The sequence below is a fragment of the Agrilus planipennis genome, unplaced genomic scaffold, assembly GCF_000699045.2.
Source record: "Agrilus planipennis isolate EAB-ADULT unplaced genomic scaffold, Apla_2.0 scaffold8, whole genome shotgun sequence".
NCBI classification, from domain to species: domain Eukaryota; kingdom Metazoa; phylum Arthropoda; class Insecta; order Coleoptera; family Buprestidae; genus Agrilus; species Agrilus planipennis.
Genome location: NW_020442461.1, coordinates 898,771 through 925,391, shown reverse-complemented (window position 1 = coordinate 925,391; position 26,621 = coordinate 898,771). Strand labels below are relative to the sequence as shown.

Here is a 26,621-nt window from a genome sequence, read left to right as displayed (position 1 = left end):
AAGACAAATTTAAATTTAATAATGGAGAACTATTTACATTTAGTAAAATATTTAATTTATTGTAAATTTATTTTATTATTATTTACTTGAAGCTTTACTTTCGTTTCCTTTAATTGGAAATATAAAAGGTCATATAAATTCACAGTGAAATAAATAACGCATTCCAAGATTACAGCCCTGCTCCAAGGGAAATATTACCCCTTTTATCTTTTATACATTACAGAACCCTTATCAAAATCTATTACAGTACAAAGAAAAACAAACTCACCGGTGAAAATGTCGAGTTTACTTTAGTCATAGCTACAATTCCAATTGATAAGCTTATTCTTGTAGAATAAGCAGTGGTTAAAAGAAGAAATAAAAGCAAAACTTGCGTGTGACGGACTCCAAAGGAAAAAAAACCTGAAAAGGAACTTTATTGTACGAAAGGACATTAAAGATTATTTACGTACTGCCAGTATTTAATGGCAATATTCAAATGAACTGCCTAATTACATTTTTATATTGTTTAATTTTATCTGCCTTTTGACATTGACTTACATGGCCGATTTTCTCCTTCATTTTTGCTGTTAATATCGACATTGTTAACCATATTGTATTTTTTATATACTTATTGAACTAACTGATACTATTATCTATTAAATATTAGAAGCTCTTCAAAAAAACAAAATCAACCGATCAACGAAAACAGTTCAATCTTTGTAAGTCCTACTTTTAGATTGTATTTTTTTATCTGCACGCAATTTTTCATGTAGCACACAATTTTTCATTTAATTCTGTCGTTTGAGAACAGTTTGTTATCAATTTATAAGAAGAAGCGCTCACTATTATTATTGAAAAATGTCAAAGTTAATTGAATTAAGTACTTACAGGATTTTGAGTGAAATAATTATCATCGATGTTTATCAATTCCACATTCCACATCCTCCTTTTTAAAAAATTCTTTTGTGCCTTGTAAACAAATCTAAATAATGACTTAACGTCTTTTTGACCAACGAAGTACAAATCATATGAAGAATTACACACAAAAAATTTATGAAAAGATTAAAAAAGATTAAATTTCTCTATACATACATATAACGAATTAAGTTTTTAAATATTATAGTTTGCAATTTAATTTAGAAAATTAAAATAAATTCAAATATTGCAGTAAATCATTTTAAAATAATGCCGTTACAATTAATTAATTTCGAAATATAATGTAAAATGGTTTTATTTATCTACAGTTTATGGGTAAATAGAGCAAAAACTTGTTTATTTACTTAATTTCCTTTAAAGTTATCAGTTATCAATTGTTTATTACAGAACAGCGGATGTTGTTGATGAAGGTCAATAAGAAGTGAAATAGGTTGATACACCTTCTTACCATCTCATATGTGAAGAGGTAGTTAGAAATGTATTAAAAGCAGAAACAGGAGTTAAAGGGGGATAGAGGTATACACAAATAGTTAGAGATGTCTACGGGATGGAGAAATTTGAATGATGGACGGTTTTCAAAGAACTACGAAACATATGTTTTAATTTTATAGTTATTGTCCTTATAGAAATATAAATGATTATTGGTAGATTAGTTATAGAGATAAAAAATATTTAATTTTCAGTTGACCATGAAGATAATAATTTTAAATTTTCGAAATTATTATTATATACTAATTAAATTAAATAAAATCGTTCAATTAAAAACGTATTAAGGATTGCGTTAAAAAAAAATCAAATTCATTCCTGGTTTATTTAGTTACATTTCATAAATTAATTGCATATTCTAATTGTAATATAATTATGTATTATCACAAGGTATCCAATTAATATTATATTGTTACAGATCTTTTAATATATTATCACCAAAATATGATTCACACCTTTCTGTTGTCATGAATATTCACATTGGTTGCACCTTTATTTTTTTCAACTTGATCTAGAAAATCTAGTACATTAAAAAGGTACCTAATCGAATAAATTGTCATTGAAATTTAGTTACCATAACTTGGGTCCCATGGTTGAATATTTCCTGCTCCATATACGACAAACAATGTATTTCCTGCAGTTTGTATAGCAGCTGATATTAAAAGGATTATCATCCACTGATAAGAATCTTTCTAAAAGGATTAATTTCATACGTAAAATGATAAATAGGTAAATAGTACGTGGTTTATCTCAGGCGTGTGTGTTCAACTTTACTCCGTTCATGTTGTCTTTTCCTACCATAACGTTCGGATCATAATGTTAAAGTGAGAAAAGAGAGCATGAATGAATTGAGATTGATCATGACGATAGATCGCATGCTAAGTAGTCTATTGTAGGGTTGCCAACCTCAAATTTAAAAAAACCAGGATTTGAAGTTGGAAAAACCAGGACAATTCAGTTTAAAAACAGGACGCATTTAATTAAAATAATCACATTTTTTAATAAAAGTATTTGGATAAAATACGAGTTGAATACGAGCATCATCACTGGAGACGAAAAATGGGTTGTATACAACAACGTCAAACGCAAGAGGTCATGGAGCAAAAAAGATGAACCGGCTCAAACCATTTCCAAAGCCGATATTCACCAAAAAAAGGTGATGCTGTCTGTTTGGTGGGATTTTAAAGGAATCGTTTTTTTGAGCTTTTACCGAATAACACAACGATTAATTCGGAAGTCTACTGTCATCAGCTGGACAAACTGAATGATGCACTTCAACAGAAAAGGTCAGAACTAATCAACAGGAAAGGTGTAGTGTTTCACCAAGACAACGGGAGACCTCACACAAGTTTGGTCACTCGCCAAAAGCTTTTACAGCTTGAATGGGATACAATGGTACACCCACCATATTCTCCAGACCTGGCACCATCGGATTATTATTTGTTCCGGTCACTCCAAAATTTTTTAGACGGTAAAACCTTCACCTCAAATGAGGAGGTCAAAAACCTCCTCGATCAGTTTTTTGCCAGCAAAGACCAAAAATTTTATGAGCGTGGAATTATGCTACTACCAGAAAGATGGCAAAAGGTGTTGGACCAGAACGGTCAATATATAATTTAATAAAGTATTTGTTTATTATACGAAAACTGTCTTTCATTTCCACAAAAAAAAACGAAATGACTTTCCGAACAACCCTATATAAACTTATTCATTTTTACTATATTTTTCAATCCCATTAATTTCCTTCAGTATTTGTGGTTGAGTAAGCAAATAATTATAAAATTGGTCAGCCGTGAGGCTGCTCGTAGTGTAAAAATTTGAGAAGAAGCGCGCGAATTTTAAAATTTAAAAACCCAGGACGCTGCTTAAAAACTATTCAGGACGTCCCAGGACACTACAAAAACTAGGAAAACAGGACGGTTGGCAACCCTAGTCTATTGCACCAAAAATACCTCGTCGGTAACAATCCATTGAACAAAAAGGGGACCAAGAATTGACATGGAAGCAGCAGATCCCCCGGTAATCCCCATAAGAGTTCCAGCATACGTGGGCGATAAGTCTACATGATTCACATTAAAACCACTCACTGTGGCCGCATTGAGACCCACTGCTAGTATCAGAAGTACCATGGTAACAATTAAAGATGCACTTCCATAAAACGATAAACAAACAAGTGCAAGAGCGGGACCATACAACCCTAAAAAGTCAACCATTTCTCGTAATCCTTTTGCACCTACCAGAAACCACAGCATACCTATACTGTTTAGAATTTTTCTTGCTTGTCCAGTTGTTGAGGTTCCACTATTTATCAAATAATCAGCCAAAGTACTGTAAACAAATGTGGATATCCACATGACTACGTATGGAAGAGCTGACAGCATACCGTTCTGTTGATTAATTTTATTAAAATACGCCGCTTCAGAAGTTAAATATGAAACTCACCGAAGAAACGTCTAAACCAAACAGGGCGTTAATGTAAATGGGAATTTCGGTGACCAGCGTATAATAACCCCAATTTTGAGCCATGTGGACAATTAAAAGCGACCACAGGGGTACTGATGTTAATAATGACTTCCAAGGGGTATGAGTAACCTAATAGAACAATAGAATAGTGTCCGACCGAAACTGGTTTTTACGACCGAAACCGAAACCGAAACCGAATTTCGGCAACGGTCTCAGTTTCGGCCGAAACCGAAACCGAAACCGAAACTTCCTTATAAGGATCATGTTTTGAGAGAAAAATAAAGAAAACGTTATTATAATCAGTCAGTTTTATTTTTTTATCTTTAAATCACANGAGAGAAAAATAAAGAAAACGTTATTATAATCAGTCAGTTTTATTTTTTTATCTTCAAATCACATAGCTCTGCAGTCTTTGACATTTTCACTTATTGATAATCAAATCAAAATCAACATAACAACCCCTCATTTAAGGAGATATTTTAATTTCGCCTTAAAAATACTTAAAATAGGTGAGATGTTTATTTGAGTAAGTATAGTAGGCTAGACTCATTTTTCTTTTGAAGATGAGAAATGTCTACTAATCTACTTTGCTTGGATGGAATTTAACGCGCCGAACATGACCGAGCAGAGCGCGAGAACTCCCGAACGCCGTTTCGGTTTCGGTCGTAGTTTCGGCAGGTTTGCCGCCGAAACCGAAACTAAACCGAAACTCGTTTTTTTGCCGAAACTCAACCGAAACCGAAACCGAAACCGAACTTTCGGTCGGACACTACAATAGAAAGATACGTTGGAAGATGAAGCAGCTTACGAACTATTCATAAATTACGTTACTTGAAACTCTTGTTGACACCACCATCCCCTTTGTCTATCGTTGTTATAATCAAGAGACCCCTCCCTTCCCTATTGTACTCTTAAAGAGTGATGCATCTTATAGGCGAACCCTCTTATACCTTACTTAATATTTTTCTATTACCATCAAGCAAAAACAATGATGCATGTGTCTTAGATAAGAGAAAGTATGGTGGGCTAAGCTCGTCGGAGTCCAGGGAGTGGTAAAATGAAATAAGTTCACCCCGGTCTGCTCAAATTGATGCATTTGTAATGGCTGACAAAGAAAATGTAGTAGGTACAACCCTAAAGCCGAAATTGCCTCTTATACTAACCGACATATTTTGGCCTTGCCTAGGATTTCATTAAAAAGAACTCCTAATACTTTCGGGCTTCTCCCAGGACCAGAGGCCTGGGGTGGACTGCCTCCTCCACCCCCCACAGCCCACCATTGAAGTAAACTATTGTGATATGATTACCTTTTTTTTTTGACTATTTACTTTTGAACTGATGCTGACGTAATTTGGGATTTGGGTCTAAAGTTGCTTTCTAATGTTTCTCTAACATGAGTGGCGACATCTTCAGGGTCATGTCAGCATCAGATCATCAACTGATCATGAAAACTTTTGCCAATAACTTACTTCTGAATTATCACGTTTGTGAAGTGATGTTTCAATAAATTCCAATTCTTCTAACGAAATCCATTTACACTGCGAAGGACTGTTGGCCCCCACGAAGAACCATACGGCAACCCATAGCAATCCCAAACCGCCAAAGAAGTAAAAGGCAGAAGGCCATCCGAATTGACTGCTGCAAAGCCACCCTGTTATGGGCATCGATAGGGCAGTACCCAAATTACCCCCTTAAATTTATATTTCATCTTTGACATGGATACATCCACGAAATGTAAAGGAATTAAAAAAAATTACCGGCAAATACAAAGGTTCCAACCCTGGACCTTTCCGACGGTACTATCCATTTACCCAAAAGGTTTGATATTCCAGGATTAAAAAATCCTTGACTCGCCCCTTGTACTATTCTACATATCATAACACCATAAGATCCCAATCGGGCCATAAAAGGTATTGCAATTGTAAATAACGAACAAACTACCATTGCGACACAAAACGGTACTTTTGGTCCGAACCTGGTTGTTATGGGCCCAGCTGGTAAAAGTGTTAAAATGTTTCCCCAGAAAAACGACGATAAAATGGTACTTTTGTCGGTCCAGTTGTACGTCTAAAAAGTAAATCTATCATTTTCCAATTAAAAGCAAGCATAAAGGGGTGAATTTGTTTTTCATTAATTGTGCAATTCCATCGATATTTCGCCTTTCGATATATGCTATTTTTAATGGAAAATATCTTAATGTATCATTGGGAAAGATAGTACAAAAGATGATGTACCATTTTCCTTTTTCAAGAGCGGTAAAAATGACTATCGATCTTGGATTAAACCGAGATCCCGATCGACATTGCACTCATAAATTGATTAGACGTTTTAATGGTTAATTAGTTCCACAATGTTAATATCGTATCAACGGAGATGGATATCTAACATTTCATTGACAGGCATTTTTCCACCGTTTTCATTTGATATTATCTTTTAAACCGCTGAGAAATCGGATGAAATTTTACAAAATCCCAGTTTAAAAAGCCAAATAGAAAAGTGCTATTTTTGATTATTCCTAATTGAGTGATGGACAAACACACAAACAAATCTACAGCAGGAGTATATCATAATGTGACTTAAAAACGAGTCAAGGCGATACGTAATTTTGATACAGAAGTTGTAAGGTTTGCTTTTAAATAAATGTTTCAGAATTGCTAATAATTATCCTATCGTAAATAATGGGATACCCAATATGTTGCAGTTATTACTAAGAATAATAGCAGTTACTCTTTTTAAAGTTCAACATCATCATAAGGTCGTTAGTCCTAAGACTGGTTGGACACGTACCTCCACTCATTCCTATCCTGAGCTAAACTTCGCATTTCCCTAAAACTAGAACAGCCCACATCCTTAACTATTTGCGAACAGTAATCTAATCTAGGTCTACCTCTACCCCTCCTAACTCCTGTTTCTGCCTCTAATATATCTTTGACTAGACCTTCGTGCCTGATAAATTGTGAAATTGGGAGAAGAATAGAAAATCATTGATTGATAAAATCGACTTCATAAAAGGGATATTCTCAATTTGATTGTGTTTTTTGGTGTATTTACTCCCTAAGCTGAGCATACATCATCATCATCATCATCATCATCATCATCATCATAAGGTCATCAGTCCTAAGACTGGTTGGACACGTACCTCCACTCTTTCCTATCCTGAGCTAAACTTCGCATTTCCCTAAAACTAGAACAGCCCACATCCTTAACTATTTGCGAACAGTAATTTAATCTAGGTCTACCTCTACCCCTCCTAACTCCTGTTTCTGCCTCTAATATGTCTTTGGCTAGACCTTTATGCCTGAAAAGGTATTCTACCAATCTATCTCGCCTATTTCTTATTGACTTCCACAGAGTCCTCTGTTCTCCTATTCTTTCTAATACCTGTTCATTTCTAACCTTCTCTATCCACGGCATCCTCATCATTCGCCTGTAACACCACATTTCGAAGGCTTCTAACTTTTTCTTTTCCGCCGCGCCAACTGTCCATGTTTCGCACCTGTACAGCACCGCGTTCCAAACATACACCTTTAACAATCTTTTTCGAATTTCTAAATTAACCGTTCGCGAGCAAAGAAGTGACTTCTTTTTTTGAAGGCGACTCGACCCTGCGCTATCCTCTACTTTATATCCCTACTACTCCCTACTGTTTAAAGTTACTACTTAAAAAAATAATGCACTTACTGGATAAAATGTAGAATTCAAATTAGTCATGGCAACGATTCCAATTGACAAACTAATCCTTGTTGCAAATGCCGATGTTAGTAGAAAGAACAACAATAAAGCTTGGATATGACGAACTCCAAATTTGATACCTAATGATGACAAGTTTCGTTGCACAAAAAATCTACTAAAGAATCTACAAAGGAAAATAAATTGGCTAAGACTTACTTGTTTTTTCCATTTCGTACAATTTTATTACTAGTTGTACGTACAAGGTTCGACTTTGTTATCCATTGTGCGTTGCGGTGGAAATTAAACGCGACGAATTTGATATGCTAAAGATAAGTTCGATCTGATTTTTGATTACGAACATTTCTATTTTCTATTATGTATTACGTCAATCATCAATAAGTGCCACTTCTAGATTGCAGTCTTGTGTTTATGTAGAAGAAAGTTTTGCTCAGTTTAATGATGCCTTGTTATCAGTTTAAAGGAAATGACACGGAAAAAATGTGCTATAAATCATATAGATCCTGTCTACTAATCAAATTAAATAATGAATGGGATTCCTCCATTTTTAGAATATTCAAATTTGTAAACAGTTAAATAAAATGGAAGCGGTACTGAGAGATCAGTACTGTACGAAAATAAATAAAAGTTAAACTAAAATACTGGTATGCAAGGGAAGAAAAAGCAGGGAAAGAGCGAATATAAAGATAGGATACGAAAAATTAGAAGAAGTGGTTGATTTTAGATACCTAGGAAGTCAGATAAGTCAGGATGGAAGGAGTAGTAGGGATATAAAGCAGAGGATACCGCAGGGTCATGTCGCCCTTAATAAAAAGAAGTCACTTCTATGCTCGCGAACGGTTAATTTAGAAATTCGAAAAAGGTTGTTAAAGGTGTATGTTTGGAGCGCGGCATTGTACGGATGCGAAACATGGACAGTGGGCGCGGCGGAAAAGAAAAGGTTAGAAGCATTCGAAATGTGGTGTTATAGGCGGATGATGAGGATGCCGTGGATAGAGAAGGTTAGAAATGAACAGGTATTAGAAAGAATAGGAGAACAGAGGACTCTGTGGAAGTCAATAAGAAATAGGCGAGATAGGTTGGTAGGACACCTTCTCAGGCATGAAGGTCTAATCAGAGACATATTAGAAGCAGAAACAGGAGTTAGGAGGGGTAGAGGTAGACCTAGATTATATTACTGTTCGCAAATAGTTAAGGGTGTGGGTTGTTCTAGTTTTAGGGAAATGCGAAGTTTAGCTCAGGATAGGAAAGAGTGGAGGTATGTGTCCAACCGGTCTTAGGACTGATGGCCTCATGATGAAACAGTTTTGTTCATGGTTGCAACTAATGTTTTTTACAACGTATGGGACATACAAGGATAACACGGTGTCTAAATCTTAAAACTGGTTAAAAAGGAGCGAAAATTATGAATCATTTCCTTCTATTACGAAAATCCATTTTCTTCAAATTATATGCTACCTTACAACACCCTGCCGCGCATTTAGTCGCACAAATTTGAATTGGCTTGAGCCGCTGTCAAGATCGGAATTTCATGCATCCAAATTAGAATATTGCTTACAAAGAAGCAAAAATTACAAATCATGTCGTTTCATTAGGGAAAACCCATTATCAGCAAAGTACATGCCACCTTACAACATCCTGTCATGCATTTATATCATACATATTTGAATTAGCTTGAACCAATGTGTCAATATCGAAATTTCATGCGTCCAAATTTCAAGATTGGTAAAAAGGGGCGAAAATTATGAATCATTTCCTTCTATTACGAAAATCCATTTTCTTCAAATTATATGCTACCTTACAACACCCTGCCGCGCATTTAGTCGCACAAATTTGAATTGGCTTGAGCCGCTGTCAAGATCGGAATTTCATGCATCCAAATTAGAATATTGCTTACAAAGAAGCAAAAATTACAAATCATGTCGTTTCATTAGGGAAAACCCATTATCAGCAAAGTACATGCCACCTTACAACATCCTGTCATGCATTTATATCATACATATTTGAATTAGCTTGAACCAATGTGTCAATATCGAAATTTCATGCGTCCAAATTTCAAGATTGGTAAAAAGGGGCGAAAATTATGAATCATTTCCTTCTATTACGAAAATCCATTTTCTTCAAATTATATGCTACCTTACAACACCCTGCCGCGCATTTAGTCGCACAAATTTGAATTGGCTTGAGCCGCTGTCAAGATCGGAATTTCATGCATCCAAATTAGAATATTGCTTACAAAGAAGCAAAAATTACAAATCATGTCGTTTCATTAGGGAAAACCCATTATCAGCAAAGTACATGCCACCTTACAACATCCTGTCATGCATTTATATCATACATATTTGAATTAGCTTGAACCAATGTGTCAATATCGAAATTTCATGCGTCCAAATTTCAAGATTGGTAAAAAGGGGCGAAAATTATGAATCATTTCCTTCTATTACGAAAATCCATTTTCTTCAAATTATATGCTACCTTACAACACCCTGCCGCGCATTTAGTCGCACAAATTTGAATTGGCTTGAGCCGCTGTCAAGATCGGAATTTCATGCATCCAAATTAGAATATTGCTTACAAAGAAGCAAAAATTACAAATCATGTCGTTTCATTAGGGAAAACCCATTATCAGCAAAGTACATGCCACCTTACAACATCCTGTCATGCATTTATATCATACATATTTGAATTAGCTTGAACCAATGTGTCAATATCGAAATTTCATGCGTCCAAATTTCAAGATTGGTAAAAAGGGGCGAAAATTATGAATCATTTCCTTCTATTACGAAAATCCATTTTCTTCAAATTATATGCTACCTTACAACACCCTGCCGCGCATTTAGTCGCACAAATTTGAATTGGCTTGAGCCGCTGTCAAGATCGGAATTTCATGCATCCAAATTAGAATATTGCTTACAAAGAAGCAAAAATTACAAATCATGTCGTTTCATTAGGGAAAACCCATTATCAGCAAAGTACATGCCACCTTACAACATCCTGTCATGCATTTATATCATACATATTTGAATTAGCTTGAACCAATGTGTCAATATCGAAATTTCATGCGTCCAAATTTCAAGATTGGTAAAAAGGGGCGAAAATTATGAATCATTTCCTTCTATTACGAAAATCCATTTTCTTCAAATTATATGCTACCTTACAACACCCTGCCGCGCATTTAGTCGCACAAATTTGAATTGGCTTGAGCCGCTGTCAAGATCGGAATTTCATGCATCCAAATTAGAATATTGCTTACAAAGAAGCAAAAATTACAAATCATGTCGTTTCATTAGGGAAAACCCATTATCAGCAAAGTACATGCCACCTTACAACATCCTGTCATGCATTTATATCATACATATTTGAATTAGCTTGAACCAATGTGTCAATATCGAAATTTCATGCGTCCAAATTTCAAGATTGGTAAAAAGGGGCGAAAATTATGAATCATTTCCTTCTATTACGAAAATCCATTTTCTTCAAATTATATGCTACCTTACAACACCCTGCCGCGCATTTAGTCGCACAAATTTGAATTGGCTTGAGCCGCTGTCAAGATCGGAATTTCATGCATCCAAATTAGAATATTGCTTACAAAGAAGCAAAAATTACAAATCATGTCGTTTCATTAGGGAAAACCCATTATCAGCAAAGTACATGCCACCTTACAACATCCTGTCATGCATTTATATCATACATATTTGAATTAGCTTGAACCAATGTGTCAATATCGAAATTTCATGCGTCCAAATTTCAAGATTGGTAAAAAGGGGCGAAAATTATGAATCATTTCCTTCTATTACGAAAATCCATTTTCTTCAAATTATATGCTACCTTACAACACCCTGCCGCGCATTTAGTCGCACAAATTTGAATTGGCTTGAGCCGCTGTCAAGATCGGAATTTCATGCATCCAAATTAGAATATTGCTTACAAAGAAGCAAAAATTACAAATCATGTCGTTTCATTAGGGAAAACCCATTATCAGCAAAGTACATGCCACCTTACAACATCCTGTCATGCATTTATATCATACATATTTGAATTAGCTTGAACCAATGTGTCAATATCGAAATTTCATGCGTCCAAATTTCAAGATTGGTAAAAAGGGGCGAAAATTATGAATCATTTCCTTCTATTACGAAAATCCATTTTCTTCAAATTATATGCTACCTTACAACACCCTGCCGCGCATTTAGTCGCACAAATTTGAATTGGCTTGAGCCGCTGTCAAGATCGGAATTTCATGCATCCAAATTAGAATATTGCTTACAAAGAAGCAAAAATTACAAATCATGTCGTTTCATTAGGGAAAACCCATTATCAGCAAAGTACATGCCACCTTACAACATCCTGTCATGCATTTATATCATACATATTTGAATTAGCTTGAACCAATGTGTCAATATCGAAATTTCATGCGTCCAAATTTCAAGATTGGTAAAAAGGGGCGAAAATTATGAATCATTTCCTTCTATTACGAAAATCCATTTTCTTCAAATTATATGCTACCTTACAACACCCTGCCGCGCATTTAGTCGCACAAATTTGAATTGGCTTGAGCCGCTGTCAAGATCGGAATTTCATGCATCCAAATTAGAATATTGCTTACAAAGAAGCAAAAATTACAAATCATGTCGTTTCATTAGGGAAAACCCATTATCAGCAAAGTACATGCCACCTTACAACATCCTGTCATGCATTTATATCATACATATTTGAATTAGCTTGAACCAATGTGTCAATATCGAAATTTCATGCGTCCAAATTTCAAGATTGGTAAAAAGGGGCGAAAATTATGAATCATTTCCTTCTATTACGAAAATCCATTTTCTTCAAATTATATGCTACCTTACAACACCCTGCCGCGCATTTAGTCGCACAAATTTGAATTGGCTTGAGCCGCTGTCAAGATCGGAATTTCATGCATCCAAATTAGAATATTGCTTACAAAGAAGCAAAAATTACAAATCATGTCGTTTCATTAGGGAAAACCCATTATCAGCAAAGTACATGCCACCTTACAACATCCTGTCATGCATTTATATCATACATATTTGAATTAGCTTGAACCAATGTGTCAATATCGAAATTTCATGCGTCCAAATTTCAAGATTGGTAAAAAGGGGCGAAAATTATGAATCATTTCCTTCTATTACGAAAATCCATTTTCTTCAAATTATATGCTACCTTACAACACCCTGCCGCGCATTTAGTCGCACAAATTTGAATTGGCTTGAGCCGCTGTCAAGATCGGAATTTCATGCATCCAAATTAGAATATTGCTTACAAAGAAGCAAAAATTACAAATCATGTCGTTTCATTAGGGAAAACCCATTATCAGCAAAGTACATGCCACCTTACAACATCCTGTCATGCATTTATATCATACATATTTGAATTAGCTTGAACCAATGTGTCAATATCGAAATTTCATGCGTCCAAATTTCAAGATTGGTAAAAAGGGGCGAAAATTATGAATCATTTCCTTCTATTACGAAAATCCATTTTCTTCAAATTATATGCTACCTTACAACACCCTGCCGCGCATTTAGTCGCACAAATTTGAATTGGCTTGAGCCGCTGTCAAGATCGGAATTTCATGCATCCAAATTAGAATATTGCTTACAAAGAAGCAAAAATTACAAATCATGTCGTTTCATTAGGGAAAACCCATTATCAGCAAAGTACATGCCACCTTACAACATCCTGTCATGCATTTATATCATACATATTTGAATTAGCTTGAACCAATGTGTCAATATCGAAATTTCATGCGTCCAAATTTCAAGATTGGTAAAAAGGGGCGAAAATTATGAATCATTTCCTTCTATTACGAAAATCCATTTTCTTCAAATTATATGCTACCTTACAACACCCTGCCGCGCATTTAGTCGCACAAATTTGAATTGGCTTGAGCCGCTGTCAAGATCGGAATTTCATGCATCCAAATTAGAATATTGCTTACAAAGAAGCAAAAATTACAAATCATGTCGTTTCATTAGGGAAAACCCATTATCAGCAAAGTACATGCCACCTTACAACATCCTGTCATGCATTTATATCATACATATTTGAATTAGCTTGAACCAATGTGTCAATATCGAAATTTCATGCGTCCAAATTTCAAGATTGGTAAAAAGGGGCGAAAATTATGAATCATTTCCTTCTATTACGAAAATCCATTTTCTTCAAATTATATGCTACCTTACAACACCCTGCCGCGCATTTAGTCGCACAAATTTGAATTGGCTTGAGCCGCTGTCAAGATCGGAATTTCATGCATCCAAATTAGAATATTGCTTACAAAGAAGCAAAAATTACAAATCATGTCGTTTCATTAGGGAAAACCCATTATCAGCAAAGTACATGCCACCTTACAACATCCTGTCATGCATTTATATCATACATATTTGAATTAGCTTGAACCAATGTGTCAATATCGAAATTTCATGCGTCCAAATTTCAAGATTGGTAAAAAGGGGCGAAAATTATGAATCATTTCCTTCTATTACGAAAATCCATTTTCTTCAAATTATATGCTACCTTACAACACCCTGCCGCGCATTTAGTCGCACAAATTTGAATTGGCTTGAGCCGCTGTCAAGATCGGAATTTCATGCATCCAAATTAGAATATTGCTTACAAAGAAGCAAAAATTACAAATCATGTCGTTTCATTAGGGAAAACCCATTATCAGCAAAGTACATGCCACCTTACAACATCCTGTCATGCATTTATATCATACATATTTGAATTAGCTTGAACCAATGTGTCAATATCGAAATTTCATGCGTCCAAATTTCAAGATTGGTAAAAAGGGGCGAAAATTATGAATCATTTCCTTCTATTACGAAAATCCATTTTCTTCAAATTATATGCTACCTTACAACACCCTGCCGCGCATTTAGTCGCACAAATTTGAATTGGCTTGAGCCGCTGTCAAGNACACAAGCCTTGCTATATGAGCTCTCAAAGCATATAAAAATTATACGGCTTAAATGTGAAGTTGGGTGCAAAAGAATACAATTAAATCCTCTGTCGGGAAAAAACGAAATGACTTTCCGAACAACCCAATAATAGTATTATTAGGTCTGTTATTTCGTAAACCCTTATGTTTTCCACAGAATGGGCTTCTTTCTGCCTTGCCCTACATCGCAAATACTATTTTGGCCTTTCTATTTGGTGTAACAACTGACTACATTGTCAACAAAGGATGGGTCAGCTTAACTGTTGGAAGAAAAATTGCCAATACCATTGGTAAGGGTTGCACCATAACATTGTCTGATTTTGATTGCTGTGCAGATAATGGGATCGTTGGTGGAAGGAGGACGGAAGGGGTGGGTGATGAGGAAGGGGCGGGGGTGGAGAATTGACCTTGTACAACATCAAAAGTTTTAGTAGGTGTTAAAGAAGGAGATTGAGGTAAAGAATCCAAGATTGGAAAAGATACTAACGGAACGTAACCTAATGTAGCCTAATCTGACATTTTTAGAAGTGAATTGATCTCAAGGGAGGTAGTTGATATCACCCCCTCTACCCCTTAGACCGACGGTTCCATCATATGTACAATTATCCTGATGTAATTGATCGAAAGAAAGTTACGAAATATGCACATTATTCACAAAAGATCTTCTATTTCCTTTTGGGCATCCAATTTCTCACCCCTTCGCTCCCTTCTCTATGATTTACAGGATCGTAAGTATTTTTTTCTGTTGTAGGTTCCATGGGTCTTGGTGTAGCAATGCTGGTTTTGGGTTTGTATCAGGAAAACGCTACTTCAACTTTAGCTACCGTACTTTTGGTATTAGCTGGTGGGATAAGTGCTGCTTCGACTGGAGGGTTCTTGTGTAACCATTTGGATCTGTCCCCTGTTTATGCTGGCACAATTATGGGAATCACAAACACGATTTCGAACGCTCTGTCGATCTTTAGTCCACTACTCGTCGGAGTGTTTGTCAAAGATAAAGTAAGATTAGTAACATTTTTTAATCGGTTACGAGATATTCATAAAAACGAAAAGAAAATAATTGATTGACTTGTCTCTTGCGTGACAAAAATCCACAGCGGAAGCAACCTCTGTGGGCCAAATGGGGAGAAACATTAATATACGTTTAATTTAACATAAGAGTACTTTTTTTTAAATAAAACTGATTCCACTTGCACAGAGCCCGAAGATACCATCCAACCTACCTCCTTTACGTTAAAGCCGACACTTCACATAAGTACAGAATGTTTTGAAACACCTTCAAAAATTTAACATTCACCCTTGTAAATGCCTTATTTTATTGTTATACATTTGTATTAGTTACAACTAATAGAGACATTCTACACAAAGATGTATACACACTTGAGAATAAACGATAATTTAGTTTATCTAAAATACCTTTGGAAGAAACAAATTGGGTTGTGTTTGTACCTGACTTATCACATTAGTTTATTTGTTGGGTATGAATGCTCTTAATCCTTGTATTGGTAATTAATTTAAATGGGTTACGTGAGTGTATTTCGTTAATATTATTTCTTTTTCCAGACAAACTCTAGTCAATGGTCGAACGTGTTTTATTTGACAGCTGGGATAAATTTCCTGGGTGGATTATTTTACGTCGTATTTGCCACAGGTGAGAGACAGGAGTGGAATTACTACGACAAACAACAGAAAAAAGACGAAGAAAACAGTGAATCTGAAGGACATCTACACAAATGAGATTGAATTTTATCCTTTGTTATTATAGAAAGTGTTTCATTTACTTTAAATAAAAAATCGGTTGTCTGTAAAGTCGGTTTACTGACGATAGTTGAACGTGACAACGTCATAAGAAAATACTGATGGAATGGTTTCATTTTTAATTTTATTTGTTTGATAGATATTTTGTATGGATATAGAGAAGGAGGTAAATGAAAATGTATTATTGTATAGCATCTGTCCACGCGGACGCATCGCTCACTCAAGTAGGAGAGAGACAGATGTAGAACGCTGCCCAACGCGGAGGCCGATTGTGCCTCTTTGTCGCTCGTTCCGCGCTCTCGCTTGCACTTCATGCCTTAAATAGAACGCCTCAGAGCGAGGTAACGCCGCATGAGTCATGTTTTTTCGTGCGTGCAGCCGGCTCCATCGAATTATAAGACGTTGTCACGTCAAAAGTTGATAAATCTAATCAATTAACTTCTCCCTTCGAATCTTTAAAAATGGATAAAGTGAAAAGTACTTCTTATGGTATTGACCACCCGTGTAACAGGTGGCTGCTCTACTAAGGAACCACCAGTATTTCCCTTATTAAAGTTCACTTTAGTTTGGAGTGGTGTATTTTGCTTCTTTTATTGAGTGCGAAGTACTCCTGGTAATTCTCTAATCATCCCTATCGAACTAACCAGTTGTGGAGCGAGGTGGAGAATGTTTCCCGATAGTATTTCTCGACCTATTAACGAAGGAAGTGATTTTTTGGGAATCGATACTATAACACCCCCCCCCCCGGAAGAAATCACAGTGAATTAGCTGTTAGTTTAGGGAGTTTTTGGATATGGAATTTCCCGATTTATTCGCAAAATGAGACATTTTTTACGATCCTAAGCAAAACATCTAATGTCTTGCCTACCTCCTAGGGTTTCATGGCCCAATGGAAAATGGATCGCTTGGATTACCTTCCTAGATCCGCCTCTCGTTGAAAATTGATTATGTCGAAATCGCTTTGATTACGCAAAACTGATTTTCGTCAAAATACCTGTCATCATACGTCACCCTGTCGCACTTTTATATCATACAAATTTGAATTGGTTTGAACCACTGTCAACATCGAAATTTCATGCGTCCAAATTTGAATATTGGTTAAAAAGGAGTGGAAATTATGAATCATTTCCATCTATTACGGAAAACCCATTTTCGTCAAAGTACTTGCCACCTTATAACACCCTGTCGTGCATTTATATCGTAGAAATTGGAATCGGCTTGAGCTACTGGCAAGATCGAAATTTCATGCGTCTAAATTTGAATATTGGTTAAAAAAAAAAGCCGACATCACGAATCATTTCCTTCTACATATTTCGAAAAACTCATTTTACAAAGAGTATCTACATATCTATTCCAAATTGTTAATTAATTTTAAAGCGGTTTCGTTTTATTTTTTCAACTACAGATAAAAACAGTATCTTTATCTTTTTCTACAGCGAACCTTAAAAAAATGTGCAGTGGGTATGTAATTATGTAAGCAATAGCATATTTGATAAAATTAGTACACGCGTATTGGCTGTACATTTTAATACACGCTAGTGCCTCTATTTTTAAAAGTTTGTGGTTTATGAGATGGCGAAAATAAAACAACTCGAACAAGAGAACCCGGATACAGAAAAACAGATTCACAAAAGACCTGGTGAGTTGTTTGTTTGATGATATAAATCGATTGTATCTAATTGCGAAATGTTTTAAATTAGGGACGAATATTTTCGTTTAGTTTATAAGCCCTAATCGGCGACCAAATTTCAGAAGGTTTACCCTATGAAAAGTAAAATTCGAAAGAACTTTTCACATGCGTATAATATTATCATTGTATGATTGATATAGATAACACATCGCACTCGTTCATGAAGAATAGAACGGATTTTTAAGCAAAAATAATTGTCTGTAAGAATGTTATTTTGTTTGCTTGTAATCAATTGATCTGGGTACTATTTTTGTTTTGTTTTTCTCGTATAAACATGGATTACCCTGCGTTACATACGTATGCATCTCTCTACAAGTTAATATGGTATCATTGCAAAAAAACTACTAAATGTTTGAGAAGAATTACATTAATGCTTAATTTTTGATAAACATAAGCTATTTGTAAATAAATACGTAATTCAATACAGATTTTTCGACTAGTATATGTTTCATGTGGCATATACATTTGATAATAATGATCCATGATAAAGGATAATGCTGCTTATCATTTTTTTTTGGAATACTATTCTAAATACGGATTATATTAATTATAGCAATAAAGTTCTACAATTTTAATGAAAAGTGTGTCTAGATTCATCATCATCATCATAAGGTCGTCAGTCCTAAGACTGGTTGGACACGCATCTCCACTCCTTCCTATCCTGAGCTAAACTTCCCTAAAATCAGAACAACCCACCTTGCGAACAGTAATCTAACCTAGGTCTACCTCTACCCCTCCTAACTCCTGTTTCTACCTCTAATGACTGAACCTTCATGTCTGAGAAGGTGTCCTACCCAACTATTTCATATTGACTTCCATAGAGTCATCTGTTCTCCTATTCTTTCTAAAACCTCTAGATTAGATAAAATAAAAAAAAGACCCAATACTTTTTTTTTAGAAAGATGGCTTGGAGTCCGCCATATTCAAATGACCCTTCTTTGCCTTATGATGGGTATTGCCTACGGTCAGAGGGTAAACCTTTCCGTTGGCATAGTCGCAATGACAGATAAAAACACCAATCCCAACGAAAACATTCCAGTAAGTTTTTAATGAATGAAGAAAATAAATGAAACTATTTTATAAATGATATTATTCGAACTATCTGAAGTGCAAAGGTCACAAAAAGGCATACTATGAAACAAAACATTACAAATAGACCAGTATTTGTTGTAATAATGTAACTGAACATGAACTTCAGTGGCTAGTGCGATTATGCAGAATTGTATTACATTTCAACCCTTGGCTGTTTAAATTTTCTTTTGTTACATTCAGGTGTACAATTGGACAAATCAAAATGTAATATTATCGGCTTTCTTTTGGGTCTATTTCATACCCCAAATTGGGGCGGGTCAAGCTGCCGAAAGATTCGGGGCCAAATGGATTCTCGTTGGGACAATGTTACTGTCTTCTGTGGCATCAATTCTGATACCTCCATTGGCCGCATTTGGTTCTTGGACTGTAATATTATGCAGGGGGATACAAGGTTTTAGTCAAGGGTCGGTTTTTCCCTGTTGCACGTATCTCATTGGAAAATGGGCGCCAGCGCCAGAACTTTCAACCATTGTCGCTTTCGTATCAATTGGTAAATAGTAATTACAAATTATGAACGTCCCTGATTATCTTAATTGGTCATTTTTCGCACAGTTACCAGCATTTTATTAGTAAATTGTCCCCAGTGTAATATAAATTCCTTCTTGTAATTTTTAGGACCCCAAGTAGGGATTGCTGCGTCCATGAGTTTAACGGGTGTGATGAGCGCGGGTAAATACGGTTGGCCTTTGGCATTTTACACTTCCGGTTGTCTTGGGTTGTTATGGGTCGTCGTGTACATAATTTTAGGAAGTAACGCTCCCCATGAACATAAAGATATTACCCCCGCGGAACAGCACTACATCATGTCAACCCTCGGAAATGACAACGTCGATGAAGTATTTAATCAATCATGTTTTTATACTTGCTAAACATTAGCGCATTATTTGTTACTAAAGACGTTGAATTAACTCTATTTAAGTAATGGGTCCAATATTTTACAGCCCCGTTCAACCCCCTGGAAACATATGGTTCTATCTCTTCCGGTTTGGGCAATTCTCGTATCAAATATTTGCTCGGATTGGGGGCTTTACACCTGTCTCACAGAGATTCCAACATATATGAACTATGTGTTCGGTATTAACATAGATGATGTACGTGTAACTGTACATATTACTATGTGATTAGGTCTGTTAGTTAGTAAACCCTAATGTTTTGTATAGAACGGACTTGTTTCTGCCTTGCCCTACATAGCCAATACCATTCTGACCTTACTATTTGGTGTAGCAACTGACTACATTATCAACAAACAATGGGTCAGTCTAACTGTTGGAAGAAAAATTGCGAATACCATTGGTAAGAATTGCAGCTGTCGATAGCTGTGTAGATAATGGGACCATTGGTCGAAGGTGGATGGGCTAGATGAAGGGGAAGCGGTAAGGGTGAGAGACTGACCTTGTACAACACCAAGAGTGTTTGTAGGTGGGAACGGAAGATAAGGAGCTGGAGTAAAGGTGACCTCAGAGGACATAATAATCCAATCCCTCCTTCGACCAACTATTCCACCATATTCATAGCTCATCTTCTATGATTTACAGGGTCGTGAGTGTTTTTTTTTTGTAGGTTTTATAGTTCCTGGCGTAGCAATGTTAGTTTTGGGTTTGTATCAAGAAAACACTACTTCATTATTGGCTATCATACTTTTGGTATTAGCTGGCGGTGTAAGCGCTGCTTCAACTGCGGGGTTCATGTTTAACCATTTGGATCTGTCTCCTGTTTATGCTGGCACAATTATGGGAATTACAAATTCGATTGCGAACGCTCTGTCGATACCGAGTCCATTGCTTGTCGGAGTGTTTGTCAAAGATAACGTAAGATTACTAATATTAACTTTTAGAAGATACTACAAATGGCGCAGTAAACCCCATCTGTAGGACGATGCTACATTTTAGGATTACGTATGCTCGACGCGCTGATGAGATCCAAAAAGATCGAAATCGCGATCCGCGTCTGGCAGTTTCGACAGAATACAGACCATTTCGAATTATTTTATTCGATTAAGCTAACGTGCCTATCACGTTGAGGTTGGCTACGCCGGTATTCGTTTTCAGCAAGTAGATATCCATAAAAGTGGAGCATACGTAATCCTAAAATGTAGCATCGTGCCACAGATGGCGTTTACTGCGCCATTTGTAGTATTTTCTAAAACGCACTGTTAAGACAGCAGGTAAAAGTTGGTCTATGTTCNCACAGAGCCCGAAGATACCATCCAACCTACCTCCTTTACGTTAAAGCCGACACTTCACATAAGTACAGAATGTTTTGAAACACCTTCAAAAATTTAACATTCACCCTTGTAAATGCCTTATTTTATTGTTATACATTTGTATTAGTTACAACTAATAGAGACATTCTACACAAAGATGTATACACACTTGAGAATAAACGATAATTTAGTTTATCTAAAATACCTTTGGAAGAAACAAATTGGGTTGTGTTTGTACCTGACTTATCACATTAGTTTATTTGTTGGGTATGAATGCTCTTAATCCTTGTATTGGTAATTAATTTAAATGGGTTACGTGAGTGTATTTCGTTAATATTATTTCTTTTTCCAGACAAACTCTAGTCAATGGTCGAACGTGTTTTATTTGACAGCTGGGATAAATTTCCTGGGTGGATTATTTTACGTCGTATTTGCCACAGGTGAGAGACAGGAGTGGAATAACTACGATAAACAACGGAAAAAAGACGTAGAAAACAGTGCAACTGATGGACATTTATGCGAATAATATTCGTTATTATATCTTGTTATTAAAGAGTGTTTTTTATTTATTTCAAATAAAAGAGTTGATAAACCCGACCAATTAATTTTTCTCTTCTAATTTCTGAAAACGAATCATTTGAAATACGTATGAGGTTTGGTCAAAAAGTATTGCAAATTTTGTGTTTTCCAAAATTATTTATTTATCTATTTATTTATGAATATCTATTTTGTCTTCTTCAAAGTAATCGTCTCCAGATATTATACACTTTTGCCAACGTTTTTGACAATCCCCGAAGCACTTCAAAAAATTATTTTTAGCGATGTTGTTCAGCTTCTGCTTGCCGTCTTTATCTCCTCAATAGTAGCATAGCGTCGTCCTTCTGTGGGCCTCTTCAGTTTCGGGAACAAGAAAAAGTCACAGGGGGCCAGATCTGGGGAATACGGTGACTGCGGCATTATTAGTGTGTTGCTTTTGACCAAAAATTCGCGCCCAAGCAACGATGTGTAAGCAGGGGCGTTATCATGGTGCAAAAGCCAATCTTTGTTCTTCCACAAATCTGGGCGTTTCTGGCGGATTGCTTCGCGCAAATTGCTCATAACTTGCAGGTAATATTCCTTATTGATCGTTCTACCCTGTGGCAAGAACTCATGATGCACCATGCTCCTAGCAATCAAAGAAAACTGTATGCAAAACCATCACATTCGACCTATCTTGACGTGCTATTTTCGGTCTTGGCTCGTGCGGCAGCTTCCAATGGGATGATTGAGCTTTGGTTTCCACGGCATAACCATAAACCCATGATTCGTCACCAGTTATGACCCTTTGGAGCAAATTTGTGTCGTCGCGTGCAGAATCCAACAGCTCCTTAGCAATGTTAATGCGATGCTGTTTTTGGTCGAAATTGAGTAGTTTTGATACGAATTTCGCGGCGACCCGTCCATGCCCAAATCACTGGTAAAAGTCGAATGACAGGTGCCAATCGATATGTTCAGGTCCTCAGCAAGTTCTCTACCGGTGATTCGACAATTGGCCAATACTATTTTAACTCCGTATTTTTTTGAGAGTTTGTACGACAGCATACATCCCCAGAAGAAATCAAAACTTTGTTTATCGCCGATTTTCTTTTAACTCCTAGTGAATTAGGAGTGAATTAAAATTTGTCCTACTTTTAGAACTGCTTAGAAAGTGTATCATTATTTAGAGATATGCTAACAGTGGTATTTGAAATTCTACAAATAACTCTAGTAGGTACTTTCGATAAAACATCGATTGAGAATTTGTATTGTTCTTAGTGCTTAATAACATATAGATCCGGACTCTAGTTCTCTTCATGATTAAATGCGAAGTACAGGAAAAGAAAATAAACAAGAAGAACTAATCCATTAAGCATAAGAAGAGTGATAACTAATACTTTTAAAGCGTAATTTTAATTCTAGCCCGGTTTTAAGTCTTTAAGTTTTAAACAATCACAATACTAAACGTATGTCAAGGTCTGGTTCAGTTAACTTTGCTATCTATATCTTATAATTGCTATATTAACGTTGCTAATCAACTCTTGTTGATGTAAATGACTTTCTAAAGAAAGTACAAGTTAATGTTATATATATATATATACATACATTCCATCCTACCTGCTTACATTCCGATATTAATGCGAAATACATTTGTACGTAAAACTAACTAATTATTCGGTGTGATAATAAAATTATTACAATTACACTTTGCGAGTTTATACAAGGAGTACCTATCTATTGTAAATTGTTAATTTATTTTAAAGCGGTTTCGTTACTTTTTCAACTACAGATAAAAACAGTTCACGATATCTTTATCTTTTTCTAAAGCGAACGTTTAAAAAGTATGTAGTATGTAATTAATAGCAACGGCATATTTGATATTTAGTACACGCGACTCGAGTGCGTATTTTAACACACGCTAGTGCCTCTATTTTTAAAAGTTTGTGCTTTATGAGACGACGAAAATGAAACAACTAGAACAAGAGAACCCAGATACTGAAAAACCGATTCACAAAAGACCTGGTGAGTTATTTGCTTGACGATTTTAACTTTCCCATGGTTACTATACGGCAATGGGAAGCAAATAAAATGCAAATTAATGTCAACTAACTACAAACAGACTTGAACTTCTAAAACTTTATAGACGCATTTTATATATAAAAGATACTTTCTCTTGCATGTGTATCACATATATGGACAATAAAATAGATAGAGGTTAAATAAAAACTTCATTGATAAGATATTACTGATTATCTCGCTATATTTTTTGTACCGCGAATGTAAAAAACTTTTATGTTTTATATAGACAACACATTCTACGCGTATATGAAAGAAACAACGGATTTTTATGCAAAAATGTTGCAAGTATGAATTATCATCATCATAGGGTCGTCAGTCCTAAGACTGGTTGGACACGCACCTCCACTTTTTCCTATCTTATCCTCAGATAATCTTCGCATTTCCCTAAAACTATAATAACCCATATCCTTAATTATTTACGAACTGTAATCTAATCCAGGTCTACCTCTACCCCTCCTAACTCCTGTTTCTGTCTCTAATATGTCTCTGACTAGACCTTCATGCCTCAGAAGGTGTCCTACCAACCTATCTCGCCTAATTCTCATTGACTTCCACAGAGTCCTCTGTTCTCCTATTCTTTCTAAAACCTCTTCATTTCTAACCTTCTCTATCCACGGTATCCTCATCATTCGCCTGTAACACTACATTTACATGAATGCTTTTTAAAAAACAATATTATACTTTGTCTGCTTATAATCAAATGTACTATTTTCTTGTTATTTTACTTTTTTTCTCGTTTAAACATAAAGCTTTGAGAAACTTTCATTAATAAATAATCTTTGACAGACATAAGTGGTTTGAAAATAAAGACGGAATTCAAGAAAGCTTTTCCGACCGGTATATGTTTGATGTGACACCTACTTGAAAATAATAATCCATGATAAAGAACAATTTTTCTTATCTTTTTTTAGAATACTTTTTTTGAAAACATGCATGATAATTATTATAGCAAAAAGATTCTACAATTTTAATGAGCATTGAGTCTCGATTAGATAAAATAAAAAAAAAAAGACCGAATACTTTTTCTTCTAGAAAAATGGCTTGGAGTTCGCCATGTTCAAATGACCCTTCTCTGCTTTATGCTGGGCATTGCTTACGGTCAAAGGGTAAACCTGTCGGTTGGCATAGTTGCGATGACAGATAAAAACATTAATCCCAACGAAAATATTCCAGTAAGTTTTAAATTGTCTAAGAAAATGATAATATTCGACCAAAAAGGCATAATATAATACAAACATGTTCTTGTTGTCGTGGTTGTTCGGGCATTTTGGCCGTCGTATTTCAAGGTTTATCCTCTACGTTTCGTCGCCACGCACGGACGACATCTTCAGGAGATACTACTGCTGCTGCAGTCAGTAGAGATCTGCCTGACAGACGAAGATGTCGTCTTTGCTTGACGACGAAACGTCGAGGATAAACCTTAAAATACGACGGCCAAAACGCCCGAACAACCACGACAACATTAACGATGGTCGCGAAAACCTGAACCAAATAGAAACATATTCTTGTAATTGAATGAGACCTTTAATGACCACTATGCTTATGTCATATAGTATTAAATTTAAATTTTCTTTTGTTATATTAAGGTATACAATTGGACAGATCAAAATGTAATATTATCAGCTTTCTTTTGGGTCTATTTCATACCCCAAATTGGGGCGGGTCAAGCTGCCGAAAGATTCGGGGCCAAATGGTTTCTCGTTGTGACAATGCTGCTGTCTTCTGTGGCATCGCTTCTGATACCTCCACTAGCTGCATTTGGTTCTTGGACTGTAATATTATGCAGGGGGATACAAGGGTTCAGTCAGGGGTGGCTTTTCCCCTGCTGCACGTATCTCTTTGGAAAATGGGCACCAGCGCCAGAACTTTCAACCATTGTCACTTTTGTATCAATTGGTAAATATTCATTGCAAATTCCAGACGCTGGTGATGTCTTACTTAGTCATTTAGTTATTTAATTTTATTTCACAATTCATCATCATCATAAGGTCGTCAGTCGTAAGACTGGTTGGACACGCACCTCCACTCTTTCCTATCTTATCCTCAGATAATCTTCGCATTTCCCTAAAACAATAACAACCCACATCCTTAACTGTTTGCGAACAGTAATCTAATCTAGGTCTACCTCTACCCCTCCTAACTTCCGTTTCTTCCTCTAATATGTCTCTGACTAGACCTTCATGCCTCAGAAGGTGTCCTACCAACCTATCTCGCCTATTTTTTATTGACTTCCATAGAGTCCTCTGTTCTCCTATTCTTTCTAATACCTCTTCATTTCTAACCTTTTCTACCCATGTTATCCTCATCATTCGCCTGTAACACCACATTTCGAACGCTTTTAACCTTTTCTTTTCCGCCGCGCCCACTGTCCATGTTTCGCACTCGTACAACGTCGTGCTCCAAACATACACCTTTAACAACATTTTTCGAATTTCTAAATTAACTGTTCGAGAGCATAGAAGTGACTTCTTTTTATTGAAGGCGACACGACCCTGCGCTATCCTCTGCTTATATCCCTACTACTCCTGCCATCCTGACTTATCTGACTTCCTAGATATCTAAAATCAGCCACTTCTTCTATTTTTTCGTCTCCTATCTTTATATTCGCTCTTTCCCTACTTTTTCTTCCCTTGCATACCAGTATTTTAGTTTTAATTTTATTTATTTTCATACAGTACTGATCTGTCAGTACCGCTTCCATTTTATTTAAAGCTATCTCTAGGTCCTCCTTGCTAGATGCTAATACTGCTATATCATCT

At 35.9% G+C, this 26,621-nt stretch overlaps 4 protein-coding genes across 10 annotated transcripts in view; 2 read left to right on the top strand and 2 right to left on the bottom strand.

Moving 5' to 3' along the window:
- Nucleotides 1–26,621, bottom strand: part of LOC108736082 (putative inorganic phosphate cotransporter) — a 43,801-nt gene that overhangs the window by 3,204 nt on the left and 13,976 nt on the right. The window contains exons 1-2 of one of the 3 annotated variants that reach the window (XM_018468372.1): nucleotides 871–1,038; nucleotides 269–402 (exon numbers count right to left, since the gene is read on the bottom strand). In XM_018468372.1, coding sequence (XP_018323874.1) covers nucleotides 269–298 — 30 coding nt within the window. In that variant the 5' untranslated portion in view covers nucleotides 299–402; nucleotides 871–1,038. Of the gene's footprint in view, nucleotides 1–268; nucleotides 403–540; nucleotides 781–870; nucleotides 1,039–26,621 lie in introns of those variants that run through there. The other 2 variants (XM_018468371.2, XM_018468374.1) reach the window with 2 other exon arrangements.
- LOC108736081 (putative inorganic phosphate cotransporter) lies at nucleotides 1,711–7,945 on the bottom strand. 2 transcript variants are annotated; one of them, XM_018468369.2, is made up of 9 exons: nucleotides 7,756–7,945; nucleotides 7,549–7,679; nucleotides 5,625–5,934; nucleotides 5,337–5,557; nucleotides 3,847–3,996; nucleotides 3,659–3,791; nucleotides 3,357–3,601; nucleotides 1,979–2,096; nucleotides 1,711–1,924 (listed from the first exon to the last, which is right to left on the bottom strand). In XM_018468369.2, the coding sequence occupies exons 1-9, from the start codon at nucleotides 7,766–7,768 to the stop codon at nucleotides 1,854–1,856; spliced, it is 1,392 nt and encodes a 463-aa protein (XP_018323871.1). In that variant the 5' UTR covers nucleotides 7,769–7,945; the 3' UTR covers nucleotides 1,711–1,853. The 2 variants fall into 2 exon arrangements, with proteins under 2 accessions (XP_018323871.1, XP_018323872.1); XM_018468370.2 differs by having other exon boundaries at nucleotides 1,711–1,915; nucleotides 7,756–7,944.
- Nucleotides 14,708–16,261, top strand: LOC108736044 (vesicular glutamate transporter 3-like). Its single transcript, XM_018468308.1, has 3 exons — nucleotides 14,708–14,814; nucleotides 15,276–15,523; nucleotides 16,088–16,261. Exons 2-3 carry the CDS (start codon nucleotides 15,281–15,283, stop codon nucleotides 16,259–16,261), a joined length of 417 nt encoding a protein of 138 aa, XP_018323810.1. The 5' UTR covers nucleotides 14,708–14,814; nucleotides 15,276–15,280.
- Nucleotides 17,734–26,621, top strand: part of LOC108736042 (putative inorganic phosphate cotransporter) — a 12,528-nt gene continuing 3,640 nt past the window's right edge. Inside the window, exons 1-8 of one of the 4 annotated variants that reach the window (XM_025980804.1) lie at nucleotides 17,734–17,921; nucleotides 18,871–19,010; nucleotides 19,245–19,554; nucleotides 19,680–19,900; nucleotides 20,006–20,155; nucleotides 20,225–20,357; nucleotides 20,625–20,872; nucleotides 21,620–21,843. In XM_025980804.1, the coding sequence (XP_025836589.1) occupies nucleotides 17,855–17,921; nucleotides 18,871–19,010; nucleotides 19,245–19,554; nucleotides 19,680–19,900; nucleotides 20,006–20,155; nucleotides 20,225–20,357; nucleotides 20,625–20,872; nucleotides 21,620–21,793 (1,443 nt within the window). In that variant the 5' untranslated portion in view covers nucleotides 17,734–17,854 and the 3' untranslated portion in view covers nucleotides 21,794–21,843. Of the gene's footprint in view, nucleotides 17,922–18,870; nucleotides 19,011–19,244; nucleotides 19,555–19,679; nucleotides 19,901–20,005; nucleotides 20,156–20,224; nucleotides 20,358–20,624; nucleotides 20,873–21,619; nucleotides 21,844–22,646; nucleotides 23,806–24,894; nucleotides 25,035–25,448; nucleotides 25,759–26,621 lie in introns of those variants that run through there. The other 3 variants (XM_025980801.1, XM_025980803.1, XM_025980802.1) reach the window with 3 other exon arrangements.